Consider the following 15,278-nt stretch of genomic DNA (forward strand, 5'->3'; position numbering starts at 1 on the left):
TTTGTTGGTTTGGAACCAAGACTTTGCCCGTTTACTAGTGTGTTTTGGGTCACTGTCTTGTTGAAACAACCATTTCAAGGGCATGTCCTCTTCAGCATAGGGCAACATGACCTCTTCAAGTATTTTAACATATGCAAACTGATCCATGATCCCTGGTATGCGATAAATAGGCCCAACACCATAGTAGGAGAAACATGCCCATATCATGATGCTTGCACCTCCATGCTTCACTGTCTTCACTGTGTACTGTGGCTTGAATTCAGAGTTTGGGGGTCGTCTCACAAACTGCCTGTGGCCCTTGGACCCAAAAAGAACAATTTTACTCTCATCAGTCCACAAAATGTTCCTCCATTTCTCTTTAGGCCAGTTGATGTGTTCTTTGGCAAATTGTAACCTCTTCTGCACATGCCTTTTTTTTAACAGAGGGACTTTGCGGGGGATTCTTGAAAATAGATTAGCTTCACACAGACGTCTTCTAACTGTCACAGTACTTACAGGTAACTCCAGACTGTCTTTGATCATCCTGGAGGTGATCATTGGCTGAGCCTTTGCCATTCTGGTTATTCTTCTATCCATTTTGATGGTTGTCTTCCGTTTTCTTCCACGTCTCTCTGGTTTTGCTCTCCATTTTAAGGCATTGGAGATCATTTTAGCTGAACAGCCTATCATTTTTTGCACCTCTTTATAGGTTTTCCCCTCTCTAATCAACTTTTTAATCAAAGTACGCTGTTCTTCTGAACAATGTCTTGAACGACCCATTTTCCTCAGCTTTCAAATGCATGTTCAACAAGTGTTGGCTTCATCCTTAAATAGGGGCCACCTGATTCACACCTGTTTCTTCACAAAATTGATGACCTCAGTGATTGAATGCCACACTGCTATTTTTTTGAACACACCCCTTTCAACTAATTCAACTAATTGCCCAATTGCACAGCCTTAAGAGCGTGCATATCATGAATGCTGGGTCTTGTTTGTTTTCTGAGAATCTACTGAACCTACTGGTAACTTGTTTGCCACGTAGCAATAAAAAAATATACGAAAAACCTTGATTATTCTGGTTAGTCACATTGTACTGCTATTATTTTGAACAATACTGTATATATATATATATATATATATATATATATATATATATATATATATATATATATCAAACCGTAGACAGCACATTTGGTTTTCATCCAATACAGATCTTCATCGCAAGCAAATAATAGCCTTTGCAGATTTACTTTCAATTCAGTGCAGATCATGCCACATCTTCAACGCTCTTTCTGTTCTTAAACGTTACAACTCTGAGTGAACCGTTTCAAACGCTCAGTGCGCGCGGCAGGATACTGAACGAATCATTCAAACTGATTCACAAACCAATTCACTCATTTGCCAACTGGTTTGAACAAGCCTTTGAACAGAATTGACTCAAAAGAATGAATCATTCACATATGGGCATCGCTCTTTGCCCAGAGAAAAGTAGACGGCGCATTTGGATCAAACTGAACAATTTATTACATTTATTGCATTAAGATAAAGTAACGAGAGGAGCGAGGCCCACAGTATTGAAGTAAAAGTACAGATTTCCCCCAAAAAAATTACTCAAGATAATTAGAGTAAGAGTAAAAGTACCCATTTTTAAATATACTCCAAAAAGTATTAGTTACCCCAAAAATTTGCTCAAGTAAATGTAACGAAGTAAATGTAACTCGCCTCTGGAATAGTGAATACTTTCCCAGATCTCAGAGCATTTCTAGATCTCTAAACATATAGCTGAAACATTTATAATGACTGAGATGCTGCTATAGAAACATGACCTTTAATCTGGACAGAATCGGTATGTTGTACAGTATCGTTTTATTTAACGATAGCACCAAACCTCTTATATCAATATTGTTTTTTTTTTTGTTTTTTTTTTGATAAGTGTTTTTTTGTTTTTGTTTTGGTGCCTCTGTTGTTGTGGTTCCCATATGCAAATGTACCACAGTTCATATCGCAAATTTTAATTTCACTGTTGAAGTTTCATAAGAGTTTTTGTTATCCTTGAAAAGAAGACTATGCAAACTAAACCCAACAAAAGTAATTTTCCGTATTAACAACCCTCACAGCTGCTGTGTTTATGCTTAACATTTAGCTAAAGAGGTGTTAGCATGCAGTTCACTGTGATCTGACATTATTCAGAGTTATGCAAAGCTCCTGTTTAAAAGAGCAAAACCTTCACAGGCATATTAAACAGCTTAAACCTCATTTAGCAATAAATAGTTTATTGTTTACTGCTTGCTAAATTACCTTGACTCAATTATGAATTGTGTCACTGAACTGTAATTGCAATTGCATTAGCCTGTGTTTTTAAGAAAGTCTGTTAATACAATTCAAAAAATAAGATTTTTTTTTTTTCTCTTCCTTTTTTTTTTTTTTCTTGGCAGCTAAGTCACTGGTCCAGTGAATTTTTAATACCAAAGGGGCAAAAAAACTAATTAGTGTCAAAGTAAACAGTGTTATTTGAGAAGGTTGTGAAAAGCAAAGTAATCCTTTAATTAAATAAGGTGAATTAGAACCAAATTAGAAATTCTGCCCATGTCCTGAAGGCCTGTGTAAGGTTTTGGAGGAGAGTTTTGGTTTGTTGCTAGGTAACAGAAACTGCTGATGACAATAACATAGGTTGCAGATTTAGTAGTGATACTCGCTAATGCCAGAATCACCATTAACAATATGTATACTTAGAGTTAGTTATTTGGACAAGAATAAATATATAAGTTACCAAACCACAATAATGTGGCATGAGATCTTACAATTTAAAATAACATAAAAATCTACTCTATGAAGTGTCATTCACCAAAAAAAAAAAAAAGAAAAAAAGAAAAGGAAGAAGAACATTTACTATTAATGTATCTATTATCAGGCCGTCCAAGATGTGGATTTATCTAGTCTATTTCTTCATTTGAACATATTTGGAGAAATGTACCATATCACACTGTGGATCTTCTGCAGCAAATGGGTGCCATCAGAATGAATATCTGTTAAACCCTTACAATAATCCAAATGTAATCCACACCACTCCAGTCCATCAATGAATGACTAGTGATGTAAAAATCTGTGTGTTTGTAAGAAACACGTGTATCATAAAGACGTTTTAACTGCAAACCATTGTTTCAAGCTAACATACAAGTCCTTAGTGAAAAAAGTTCTCATCTTAAACAGGAGACAAATATGCACCATTTATAAGCGAAACCAGTCCAAAACAGTTTTTAGATAAATATATTGGTGGATTTTGATGTTAGAGGACAGAATTTTTTTTCTTGAAGGGAGTGTTATTATAGATTATGGGTGCACATTGGCCAGAAGCTGCGGTTTGAGGTTAAAATGTCTCAATCAATGTCTTTCTTACAAGCATCATAACAAACAGCTTTTCGCTTTTCAAGACATTCCTTGATGGGCTGGGGTGGTGTGGATTACTTGTGGATTGTTGCAGTGTTTTTTATCAGCTGTTTGGACTCTCATTCTGACGGCACCCATTCACTGAAGGAGATCCATTGGTATGCAAGTGATCTACTGTCATTCTAAATTTCTCCAAATCTGTTCCGATGAAGAAACAAACTCAGTCTGAATCTTGGATGTCCCGAGTGTTAGTAACATTCAGGATTTTATTTTATTTTCTGGTGAACTATTCCTTTCGTTTAATCAATATGTGATTGGTTGTCTAAGTGTTTTGCATATGTGATTTCTCTGAGTTAAACCCTCAGTAGAATCCTCAAAAAACATATATTCAAAACATATTAAAATTCATATCACAATTCTTACACCCAGCTGTGGCCATTGAAGTTCTGTCTGAAATTTGACATTATAATGATCTTTAGCAGTGTGTCTCTGCACTTCCAGTGATCCTGACTGGCAGGTGACAGCTGTCGGTGTCTGCTTGGTCAGCTCTTCAGATAGATTTCCATGACTATAGTTTCAGTGTGTGTGTGTGTGTGTGTGTGTGTGTGTGTCCGATCAGTACAGCTATATCAAATTCACTTCTTCAGCATGAAATAGACCTGTCCTCTGTGCCTGCTAATGATATGCAGTATGAAACAGTGATTGGATGTCAACATGATTGATGTGGGTGTGGAGAGGGAGGGTCCAGTGCTCTCTTGGGCCATTATCTCTTCAAATTATATCAAGGCTGACTGATGAATCGACTAATAGACTTGATGAAGAAGTTTTGGTAAAGCCTTGACTAAAGGACAAACTACATCCTTGAACTACCTAAAGCAAGTGGCTCATGGGAATCACCTGAGACTGTAGAATGCATTTGTTTAGTGAATTTCTTTTTATCTCTGCAGTCCATCCGTGAGGTGACGGGTTACGTGTTGGTGGCTCTGAATCAGTTCGACTATCTTCCTCTGGAGAACCTGCGGATCATCCGAGGAACTAAACTGTATGAAGGACGATACGCCCTGTCCATCTTTCTCAACTACAGACGAGATGGATTCTTCGGCCTCAGACAACTCGGCCTCAAGAACCTGACAGGTATATTCTGTTATGTATTCCTGTTCTAACCTATTTCTTCAAAAGTTCTATAAGATTCTAATCTGACAACATTAACCTAAAACAACCATCCAAAAAAGTTTAAAACATGTGGCACAACTTCTTAGCTCAAATAAATCTAGAATGCTGCAGAATATCAAAGAAGGAAGAAGTTTTTTTGAAATTTCCTCTTAAAATGCTAAGATATTTTCTAGATAACATGTTTTAATATTACCGCACTACTTGGTGTCCGTAAGATTATATATATATGCATCTCGTCTGTAGTTGTAATTTATATTCAAATATATATTTGTAACTTTCTATTCAACAAAGAAACCTACAAAAATGTAGCACAGTTTCCACAAACAAACATTAAGAAGCACAACTGTTTTCAACACTGGTACAGTTGAACAGTAGTGTGTATGCAATTACTGGATAGAAAAAAAACCCAAATAAGATCTGTTAAATAATTTTCCATATTGTAATTTGGCCAGGGTTGGTGCAGAATGGTTGTCTAGTTAGTAAACTAAAGTTAATGTTTGTACTCTTTTAATGTCTGACTGAGGTGTATGTTGTGCTCTTAGTCTAAATGAGCATAGCAGGGACTTGTGTATTCGAACACATGTCTGATAAGATTGGCTCTAATAATGTCTTTCATGCTGTGCAGATCACAGCTATGATAATCATGTACATCACAAGATGTCTCTCATACAAATTAGCCACTCTTCATTATGTGATTGCATTTTTATATTATCAGTGTATTTTATTTCAGTTGAGCATGTTTTACAGATGCTTTTTTTTTTTTTAAGCCGTTCTTGGTTGCCTCGTAGGGCGACTTTCTTTTACATTCTATACCATGCAATATAGAAACTCATCTTAGAACAATATTTCCAGATCCCTGTTGGGAAGCAAAACAATATGGAGGGAAACAGAAACAGATCAAGGAGCCAAACAACCAACAGACAAATAGAAGAAGCTGGTGGCACCTCACAGCAAAACAGCCAGAGGCGTGATAATGCTTGTCTGACTTCTGATGAGTCATGGATGGGCAATAGAAGCCCAGAGGAGTCCGACAGGTGGTACAGAGTCACAGTAGGTGAGGGAACGAATATTAAGACAACCACTGACATGTCCAGTAGGCATCTTGCATAATCATGTAGTATTAATCTCAAATACGGCTTTAGCACTTTAATGGTTTATTAAATAATATATTGGTGTAGAGATAAAGCCACTGCCTTCTTGTCTTCATTTCTTAGTGTCTTCAAATATAACTCTTTGCTTTTATTGCTGCTCTCTTGATTGTGATGCGGTGTCAGATGGCGTCTTTGAATGACTGGGGTGTGAGGTCACTTGTCTTTGAGTACTTCAGGATTCAAGAATCCACGAAATTTAACTGCCACAAATCATTTTGTCAGGCTTAAAGGGATAGTTCACCCAAAAATGAAATTTCTGAAAATTCACGTTGTGTAATGTAATGTGACATAATTTTCATTTTGGGGTGAATTAACACTTTTAATGAACAATACGAGGATAGCACATGAACTGGATGCTGGCATACGTGCATTGGTGGATTTTCGGGTTATGCATCCTTTATGGTTTAGAATATCAGAAAAAATTAAAAAGTGTTTACAGTAATGCACTTACAATGGAAGTCTAAGAAGCAAAGCATTGCTCTAGGATATACATCAAGTACACATTGATTCAAATCTTTAAATCATGTTAACATATGAATAATATTACCTTTTTAACTATATGCAAAGTTATATTTAATCAAATCCTGTCATGCCCATGAAAAGGACAACAAACCTGATAAACTTTGTATGGTATGCTAAAAAATGCATTTAGATTATATATGAATATATAGAATGTCTTACTGCAGACTTTAAGTGCATTACTTTAATCACTATTTTGGCTTATTTTTCATTTACATTTGTTATTTACAATCTGAAGGGCAAGCCTATATTATTTAATTTCCAATGATGCTGTTGATAGTGGAGCATTCATTTAAATTAGTTAGTGACTGTTTACAACCACAGTTAGAAATGTGCAGTAGAATCAGAGTAACTTTTATTCTGAACCTAAAAGCTTGCATACACAATGTTCCAGCGCAGTGTTGCAGAAAGATGCACACTGTTTATGATACTACAACAGAGCCCTTCATAAAAGACAGTGCTGTATATCATAAGCAAGAAAATGCAGCAAAGGTTGGCAGGGTTGAATGGGAAGAGCTGCACATTTGAGGTAACTGTCGTCTTTTTTGAATTCCTCGCTAAAGTCTTTGAATAGTTTTTTTTAGGATTTAATTTTTCTATTCCTGCAGTATTGCTGGCAAAGTCTGATTCTCGAGGCAATGATAGCCATGTTTCTGCAATTTTCAATATGAGTTTTAAGAGATGAAAGTTGTTCTTCAGCCCCTTGAGATATTCAGCACATTGATGATGAATGACTCCTTTGATTACACCCATGTGCTCCTCTCTCATGGCTCCTGTACACAGCTCTGCAGCATGATCAATAGCTTTCATAAGCAACTTATGATACAATGATGGCTGTAACCTTATTTTCGGTGGTCCTTCAATCAAATGTTCTTCTTTTTTTGACTATGTCCTCCTAGATGACCTCTATAACCATCAGCTACGTGAAGGGCGGTTTCATCAACCTTTTAAAATCTCATAAGATAGGATTTCATGCAGTGTGTTGTCCGGAAATAGTTAAATTACTCAGTGGGCAGATCCCTGTATGTAAATATTTCTTCATCTTTCACCACATGTGGCCAAAGCTTATTGCATAATACAAATTCAAGGATCATGCGCAATACTTTCAAGAACTTGTTCAAAAATCAAGGCTTGCATTATATGTTGCTCATAGACAGTAGTTTCTTTAATTACACACCAGGAACAAGCCAAGAAATCTCATTGTGCATGCAAAGCAATTAGACCAGTATGAATACAAATTAAAAAGCATCATTTAAATGATCCACTCATCTTGAATTAAAAATGACATTTCTGTATACAGTATTTCTGATTTATCTGCTTATGTTTTTGTCTTATTTAGCTGCATTAGATGCCACTATTACTATAAAGTACTGTCAGTGCAGCAGAGATTACCACATCGTTCCAGTATATATAATGCATGCTTTTCCAATAGAAACATTGTCATATGAAAACCTGAAACAGTCATTTTAATGTAAAAACTATGCATTACCTTTCTTATGAAAATCCCCCCGAATTAATTTTCACTGAACTGTTCCTTTATGAACAGCCTTTTTTTCCCCTTTAAGAAACAAAATCTTGAATTCTCTTCTTATAAAAATCTGTATTTACTAAAATCGTTTTAAAAAACTTTGTTGTTTTCTGAAGGGTTGAGAGTTGATTTTGGTTGTGTTTAACATTTATCAAAATTGTTCATACCTTCTCTAAATGTTATTCTGATAAAATGCAGTATGGTTTGGAAACCAGTCTGAAATGTAGATTCTGAAAATGTAAATTCAAACGTTCCACTTTATTGCATGTTTTTATTTATTTATATTATTTATTTATTTATTTGATTGTTATTTATTTATTTATACAGTATGTTGAATCCTGTTGAGTTATTCTCTAAAGCTTTGCCATTAAGTCTAAGCCATGTTTGCTGACTCCACAATTCCACCTTGTCTAATTATTCATTATGTTAGACAAATCTCCATGCAACCTAACACTTTGTGCCCTCATATGTATGCTTGTGCACATCCCTGGCGGTGTATTAATGCAATAGCCTTGATGTGAAGCATGCTCGCCGCCCACCCCCACAGAACCTCTTGGGCTAGCATGTCCAGTCCTCTGCTCTCCTCCACACAGCCTTGGCTGCTCAGTTAGTAAACTCTTTCTTGCTTCTGAGCTTCTGTCCATGAACCCAAGGCTGGGTCTTCATTGTGTTGACGTTTCTAATCCAGCTGGGCTCCTGTATTGTTCAGCTTCTTTGCAGACTCTCTAGATAACAATCCTGTAGATGAGTTTCAATGCTTTTTTGAACAGATTATTTTGAGTTCTACTTTTGTTTACAAGGTCACTTATACAGTGTGGTTAACAGTGTTGGGTATAGTTACTTTGGAAAGTAGTTAGTTAGGTTACAACGTTACCATCAATTAAAAGTAATCAGTTATGATACAGCGTTACCTATTCATAAAAGTAACGCGTTAGAGTACTCATGCGTTACCAAAAATTAAAAGCCGTTTGCAGCGGCTCACACACGACAGACACAGCCCCCGGCCCCTTTAAATGCACCTAGAAGTCGTGACTCCCGACAATGAATAACGTCAGTCATCCGACTAAATTAACACTGCAGGATAACAATAACAGGAAAGACAGTCAGCAATAGGCTATTCCACATGGCGTTTTATTTATTTGTTATCACAGAACATATTATTAATCAAAATTCGCACCTAACGTTACCCAGCCCGGGTAGCCTAGGCTACTGTATATTATGAGCACCACAAGATAACTCCTGATTTTTCTTTAACTTTAAATAATGCAGTTATCAAAGTACAAGTATGCTTGTAAACACAACCTTAAACAGGCTTGCAGATTTAAATCCATTTAGAAATGATGAACAACCAGCCAGCCAATGATCTAACAGAAATTAACAGCTGACTGTCAAACAAAAATGATAACAAACCGAATTAAATCCTTCACTGCCACACAGGCAAATGACAAATCGCTTAATAGCCGAACTAATTATTATTAAAGTGTCACTCACAGTCACAAGCCTAAATTCGCTTTAACACAGTCCTCTTACATTTACTCTTCAAAGTAGTGATTAAAACGTAGCGATAAATTTGAGGTAGAATTTTTGGCGGTCGACAGAAGCTTTTCACCAAAGCAGAGTGTGCATTTTACCGTTATGTTCTTTTCTTTTTCGTTGACAAATTGAAAATAATGTGCGTACTTCCATAAACCAAACGCTGTCCTCTCTGCTATCCTGCCGGGAGTTCGAAAAAAAAAACACACACACACAGGGTCAGGCGCAGGGCACAGACGCATCACAGCCATTGTCTTTACGATCACAGAGCTTCGGCTCCGCTGATACATCCGCAGGTGGCACAGTAGACCTAGGACTACTGTCTGACAAAAAGCAGGCTGCAGTCGGGATTTTCCTTTCCTTAAAATAACGGATTACTTTTTTTAAAAAAAATAACGAAGTTACTGATTACTTACGCACGAAACTAACGCGTTAAGTTACAAATTTCAGGAAAAAAGTAATTAGAGTACTCTAACGCGTTACTTTGTAACGCGTTACCCACAACACTGGTGGTTAACTGTAACGTTATGTTGTGCAAAGTGGGTTGTGATTTCATGTCATTTCATGCTCACTTCCAAAAGAGGAACCTTATTAAGGAAATAGCTTGGTTAAAGTTTCAATGAAATATACGGTATAGTGTCAGGAGTGTTACTGTATATAAAAAGAAAGAAAAATATGTTGGGCACTTGGTTCCATGCATTGGTTATCGGTTGGATTTTGAGATGTTGGTGCTGCACTCAAAAAAGGAGGCAGGTAAATGTGAACTTGAAGAGATGGGAACTAAATGACATGAAGATCCAACATAAGGAACATATGAATAGTAAGCAATGAGATCTATAACATGCATTTGGAAAATAGGATACATTTTTATGTCATGCTGTCTTTAACAACGAAACTTGTAATCTTACTAATTAGAGAAGTCAGTGACTGTTTAAAGTAAATACTTCAAAAAGAAAAATACAAAAAAAAAGAAAATGCATTTTTTTTGTCTAAACAGTGAAAGCTAATGTGGTTCAGTGTTTTCACCTCCAATTGATTTCCATTTTATGCTGCATAAATAAATAAATAGTTGAAACATTGATAATTGATAGTCTGTTGTCTCTGCTGATTTGACAAAACTTTTTTTTTTTTTTTTTTTTTTTTTTTAAATGTATGATATTTAACATGCATTACGATTGATTTTGGAACAGTGGAAGCAAATTAGGTTAATTGTTTTTCCGCAGTGGATTGCAATTGTATGCAAAACAGACAAACAGACAAAATAAGCAAACAAATAAATAGGATTAATATTAATGTAACTGTCTAACTAATTGGGTAGAATTATAACAGTCATTAGGTGTGTTCACATTGACACTTTTTGCTTCCCTTGGAATAAATTAGATCTGATTGACGAATCCAACCGTAGTGTTCCCATGAACACTGAATAAAGTGATCAGGTTGATATGCGCGTTTATATGTCACAAGCTTCTGATCAAATTTACTCTTTTAACATTTGCACACTGCATAAATATATACAGTTTTCTGCTGTTGTCGTATACTGTTTTAAAAAGCATTATATTTATCTATTTCGGGTCCTCATTAGGCTAAAAAAAGGTTGTAAAAGTGCCCCTTCCTGCACCCAGAACTATTCGTCTGTTCATGAGAGTCTTCAACAAGGACTAGTGGACATTTTCCTGGTCCACTTCACAGACGCTGAGTCAAAGGGGAGTTTTATAATGACAGGACACTTATTTAAGATACTTTATTTGCCAGGAAGAACAGCTCATTCTGCGCGCCATACGTCATTATGCTGTGTCTATGTCACCGTGCATGCGCAGTACTTTCCAGTTTCAGTTTTCAGTCTGATCAAGTGTTTACATGTCCTCTCACTCGCATTACAAAAAGAATAAACCACCCCTTATAATCTGATCAAACTTTTAGTCGGATCTGGCCAATTCAGTCCGATTGACGTGTTTACATGTTACTTTTTTATTCTGATCGTGCGTCTAGTCCTGTTACGATCGGATTAGTAGGGTCCATGTAAATGCAGCTCTTGATCAGGTTAGGTAAATGAATCAAAACAGAAGGAGAAAGGAAAATGCATTAGTGTGGCATTAACATTTTTGTTCTATTTTTAATCAAACACTACAATAAACAGCCACCATTTTGGTCTTTAGCTGCTTTCTTAGCATAGCAATACTTTGCCTAGCCGAAAATAAGACGTGAACATACAGTAGATTGGCTTTCTGAAGCTGCCACCTCTCACCTTAAAGAATGATAGTTATAAGTGCTTTGATTTTATTTCCAAAGCTATTGTAATAGCATTACTTCTTGAATATGAAATTATGTCAGCAAATTCTGTTTTTCCAACCATCAGTCAAGAACAAAGTGGGGACAGGAAGAGCGCTTTGTGGGTAATAATTGGTTTGCCTCTGAATCTCTCAAAAAACAAAGCCCGTTCATTGCAGCTGAATGTGATTAAAACGGCTCTCTGAGGACTTCCTGCGGTGGGGATATAAAGAGATCTCCTGACTCAATTCTGTTGGCAAATTGTTTTCTGGGTGTTCCTTCTCTCAGCGGCCCTTCCTTGTTTTTTAATGCCCTATGCAAAGCTCCACCATTAAGTATTTAACTCATCGTCCCTGTGAAGTGCAGTCAGAGCATTTCATGTCAAACGTAATTGCAAGATAGTTCATGAAGTAGTCTGAGGTCTGTTAATTTTAGGCATTTTTGGCATCAGCAATTTGTCTTTGCCAGGGGAAGAGGTATTTGAAATAGACTGACGTTATTTTGGGTCGTTTGGGTGCTTGAGATTTGTTAAGGTGACCTTTGTTCTGTTCTGTTGTAAATAATCCCCTCAACTTTCTTAAAATTAATAGAATGTGCAAGTCTTATGTGGCCACCCTCTGCCCGTTAACAGACTTTCTAATGTGTACTGCACACACAAAATGGCAAGAGCTAGTTGAAGATTGACATTTCCAATCTGATAGTCTTCAGGGAGTAGGGATGTGCCAGTCTTTCTGGAAACTAGGAGTTGTATTTGTAAAATACCAGGTTGACAATGATTTGCTGGATTTACTGGATTCATATCTTTCCAAGATACTTGTTTGAGACACCAGTGAGAAGTAAAAATGATGGCCATAATCAGTCTGTGTATAATCTATACATACACTGTAACTTTTGGGCAGACATTAATTGTAATTCAGTTTCAGTTATTTAATATATATATTTATATATTATTCCTTTAAAGCCTTCTATGAACTAAGATTATATGCAATAATGCTGCAACCTAGTGTGGTTGGAGGAAAATATCTGCATACTGCAGTGCTTCCTAATGTACCGTAATCTACTGTGACAAGAACTAATTGCGTATTCCATGAGGTTGCCAGATTGTTTCACCAAAGGGGTTTGTGTGTTAGTGGTTTGACATTGAGAAATGTCTTATTGGATACTGTGAGACTAAATGCCTGCATTGTAAGTGTAAATCAGTTTGCTTTGAACTCTTCAGGGTCTCGGTAATCGAGATGGCATTCATTGTATCAAACTGTATGTAGCGTAATGGATAAGCAAGCCACCTCATGTCCCGCATTCATTATCAGCACAATGCCATTCACTGGAGAGCAGCAGTGTCAATATCCCAGTTGATCTTTGTCTTCTCTTTGTGAAGGGACCCAGTTTCAAAGGTACCTGCTCGTGAGATCAAATCCACCTTTCACTAAACATAAAAAGAATAGGTGAGAAATGTGAGGTGCACCAGCGAGCTCGGTGTTGCAAAATGGTCTGTGAGGTTTCAGTCGTATCATGGCTCTACCAACCCTCCCAGCCTGGCCTCCTGAGACCCTGCTGCTGGCTGTGATTTTAGGGATGCTCTGCTATCTCCACCAGCCAAACTCTCCTCCCTGTGTGGCTGAATAATGAGAGGCATGGTGAATGTGGATGGGTGGAGGGCGGAGGCGACGGAGGGCCGTGGATCATGATGCTAGTCTGAAGAGGATATTAGTGGAAGTGGCACTAAGCGACGGCAAGATGGAACTGGAAATTTCATTAGCATTTATTTGATATAAATAGTGTGACTCGGCACATCTCTCATTTTAATAGAGCCGTGTTTTCTTCAGCAACCATTTCAGACTCTATAGATGTTAGGGAAATGTAATAAGCAGTTGCAAAGTGACTTGATGATATTGGCAAGTCAGTCAAGCACTCTAAAGTAGCGCTTCTTAATGTTTTTGTGTCAAAGTCCCCCAGTTGTTCAAAACATTATTCAAAGCCTCTCCAATATAGGCTATTTCTGGTGTGTCTGTTCTAATTATGACAAAGATGATTGTTTTCAGTCTCTTTTTAAAATCTAAATGGGAGGTATAGCTATATTAAATTAATTAACCACAATTCAATGATTTCAGAAGTTTTAAGAACTGTTATTGATGGGGAAAATGCACCATATACAATAAAATAAGAAATAGGATTTTTATTAGTATTTTTAATTATATAATATTCATTTATGTATTTGTATTGTATTATAATAAATTTATGTTTTCAATGTTTTTATTTTTTTATTTTTAATTTAGAGTTAGAGGTTTTTTTATATTAATAATAATTATATTATTAGTAAATTAATTATATGTAGACATCTCAAGGCCCCAACTGCTGTTATACCGAAGACTGGAATAATTATGTTGAAAATTCAGCTTTGCATCACAGGAATAAATGACATTTTATTTATGCTAAAAGAGAAAATTTAATTGCACCAAATTGTAGTGATGTTTCACATTATTACTGTTTTTACTTTTGATTAACAAAAACAAGCAAAGTGGGTCTGGTGAGAATACAAAACTTTTTTTTTTTTTTTTTCTCAAAAGACAAACCCAAACTTTTGAACTGTAATGCATTTCATAGTACTATAATATTGTCATCTGATACCATTACTGGACCATGGTATTCCAGCCGTACTTGTTTGCAAAGGATAAACAGTATAATAATATGCCATTTATCATCTGTTTTGTCCAAAAAATAAAAATAAATAATAATAATGTGCGTGCTACTCCAACATGCTGCTCACCTTATTGAATTACCATTTGCAAAACTTGGATTTACAGTAGATGCATTTTCCATAATGAGCTCCACATGTTGTTGTATCTTTTGATTTATGGCCTATGATTTATTTGACCATTCGCTCCAAGTTTTTCACGCCAGCAAAAACAAAAACCTGGAAGATACTGAGCTGCCAGTTGAAAAGACAGCAAAAACAAAGCAAAGCAATCTTTTTAGAAAGTTTTAACAGCTGTTATTTATTTCTTTATTTTTGCCTTGCATATTATTTCAGTTATCAGGACAATGCATCACATTTGTCACACTGATTCACTGTGAAGCAATAACATTTAAGATGGCTGAAATTTAATCAGGAGGCTTCAACACAATTATGGATATCCATGAGGAGGCCCTCCTCCACACAGTATACGCTCTGAGATAAGCTCACATTTTTCATGCAAAACAATCTTTCCACTGCTGTCAAAGAAACTAATGGAAAACACTGGCGTTTCTTTTAGAGTTTTATGTAGTGACAAATTTTTGCTCTTTTAGCCAAAGAAGGATCTTTTCTGAGGGTAAACTGGATTTATTGTTTATATTCTGTATAATCTGTCACACAATGCTTAGGTTTTCACACTCTGTGCATACATTATGAACAAACAGTGGGATCAGTAAATCAAATTTATATAAAAATATATATTTTAGCGAAGCTCTTTCAGATCTGAGGTACAATTCGTTTGTGTACAAGGATGAGTTGTGTGCCACAGTTTAAAGGCATCATGTTTTTTTTATTTTTTTTTTTTTTATTTTTTTACTTTTATTTTATTTTTAAGTGTATTTATTTATTTACTTACTATTAAATGGTTAATTCACTTTGAAATGAAAATTTCTGCCATCATTTACTAATTTACATTACTTACATTTACCCTCAATTTGTTCCAAAAAGTCCATGATGTTATGTCAAAAAGACGTATAATGTGACGATGTTATGTCAATAAATGTAT

General features: G+C 36.0%; 1 protein-coding gene across 1 annotated transcript in view; it reads left to right on the forward strand.

Annotated features, from left to right (window-relative positions):
* LOC113093589 (receptor tyrosine-protein kinase erbB-4) overlaps positions 1 to 15,278 on the forward strand; it is an 84,736-nt gene that overhangs the window by 12,717 nt on the left and 56,741 nt on the right. Inside the window, exon 5 of the mRNA XM_026259281.1 lies at positions 4,314 to 4,500. Within this exon, the coding sequence (XP_026115066.1) occupies positions 4,314 to 4,500 (187 nt within the window). The remainder of the gene's footprint in view (positions 1 to 4,313; positions 4,501 to 15,278) is intronic.

The sequence above is a fragment of the Carassius auratus genome, unplaced genomic scaffold (genome assembly GCF_003368295.1).
Source record: "Carassius auratus strain Wakin unplaced genomic scaffold, ASM336829v1 scaf_tig00215105, whole genome shotgun sequence".
In the NCBI taxonomy this organism is placed as follows: domain Eukaryota; kingdom Metazoa; phylum Chordata; class Actinopteri; order Cypriniformes; family Cyprinidae; genus Carassius; species Carassius auratus.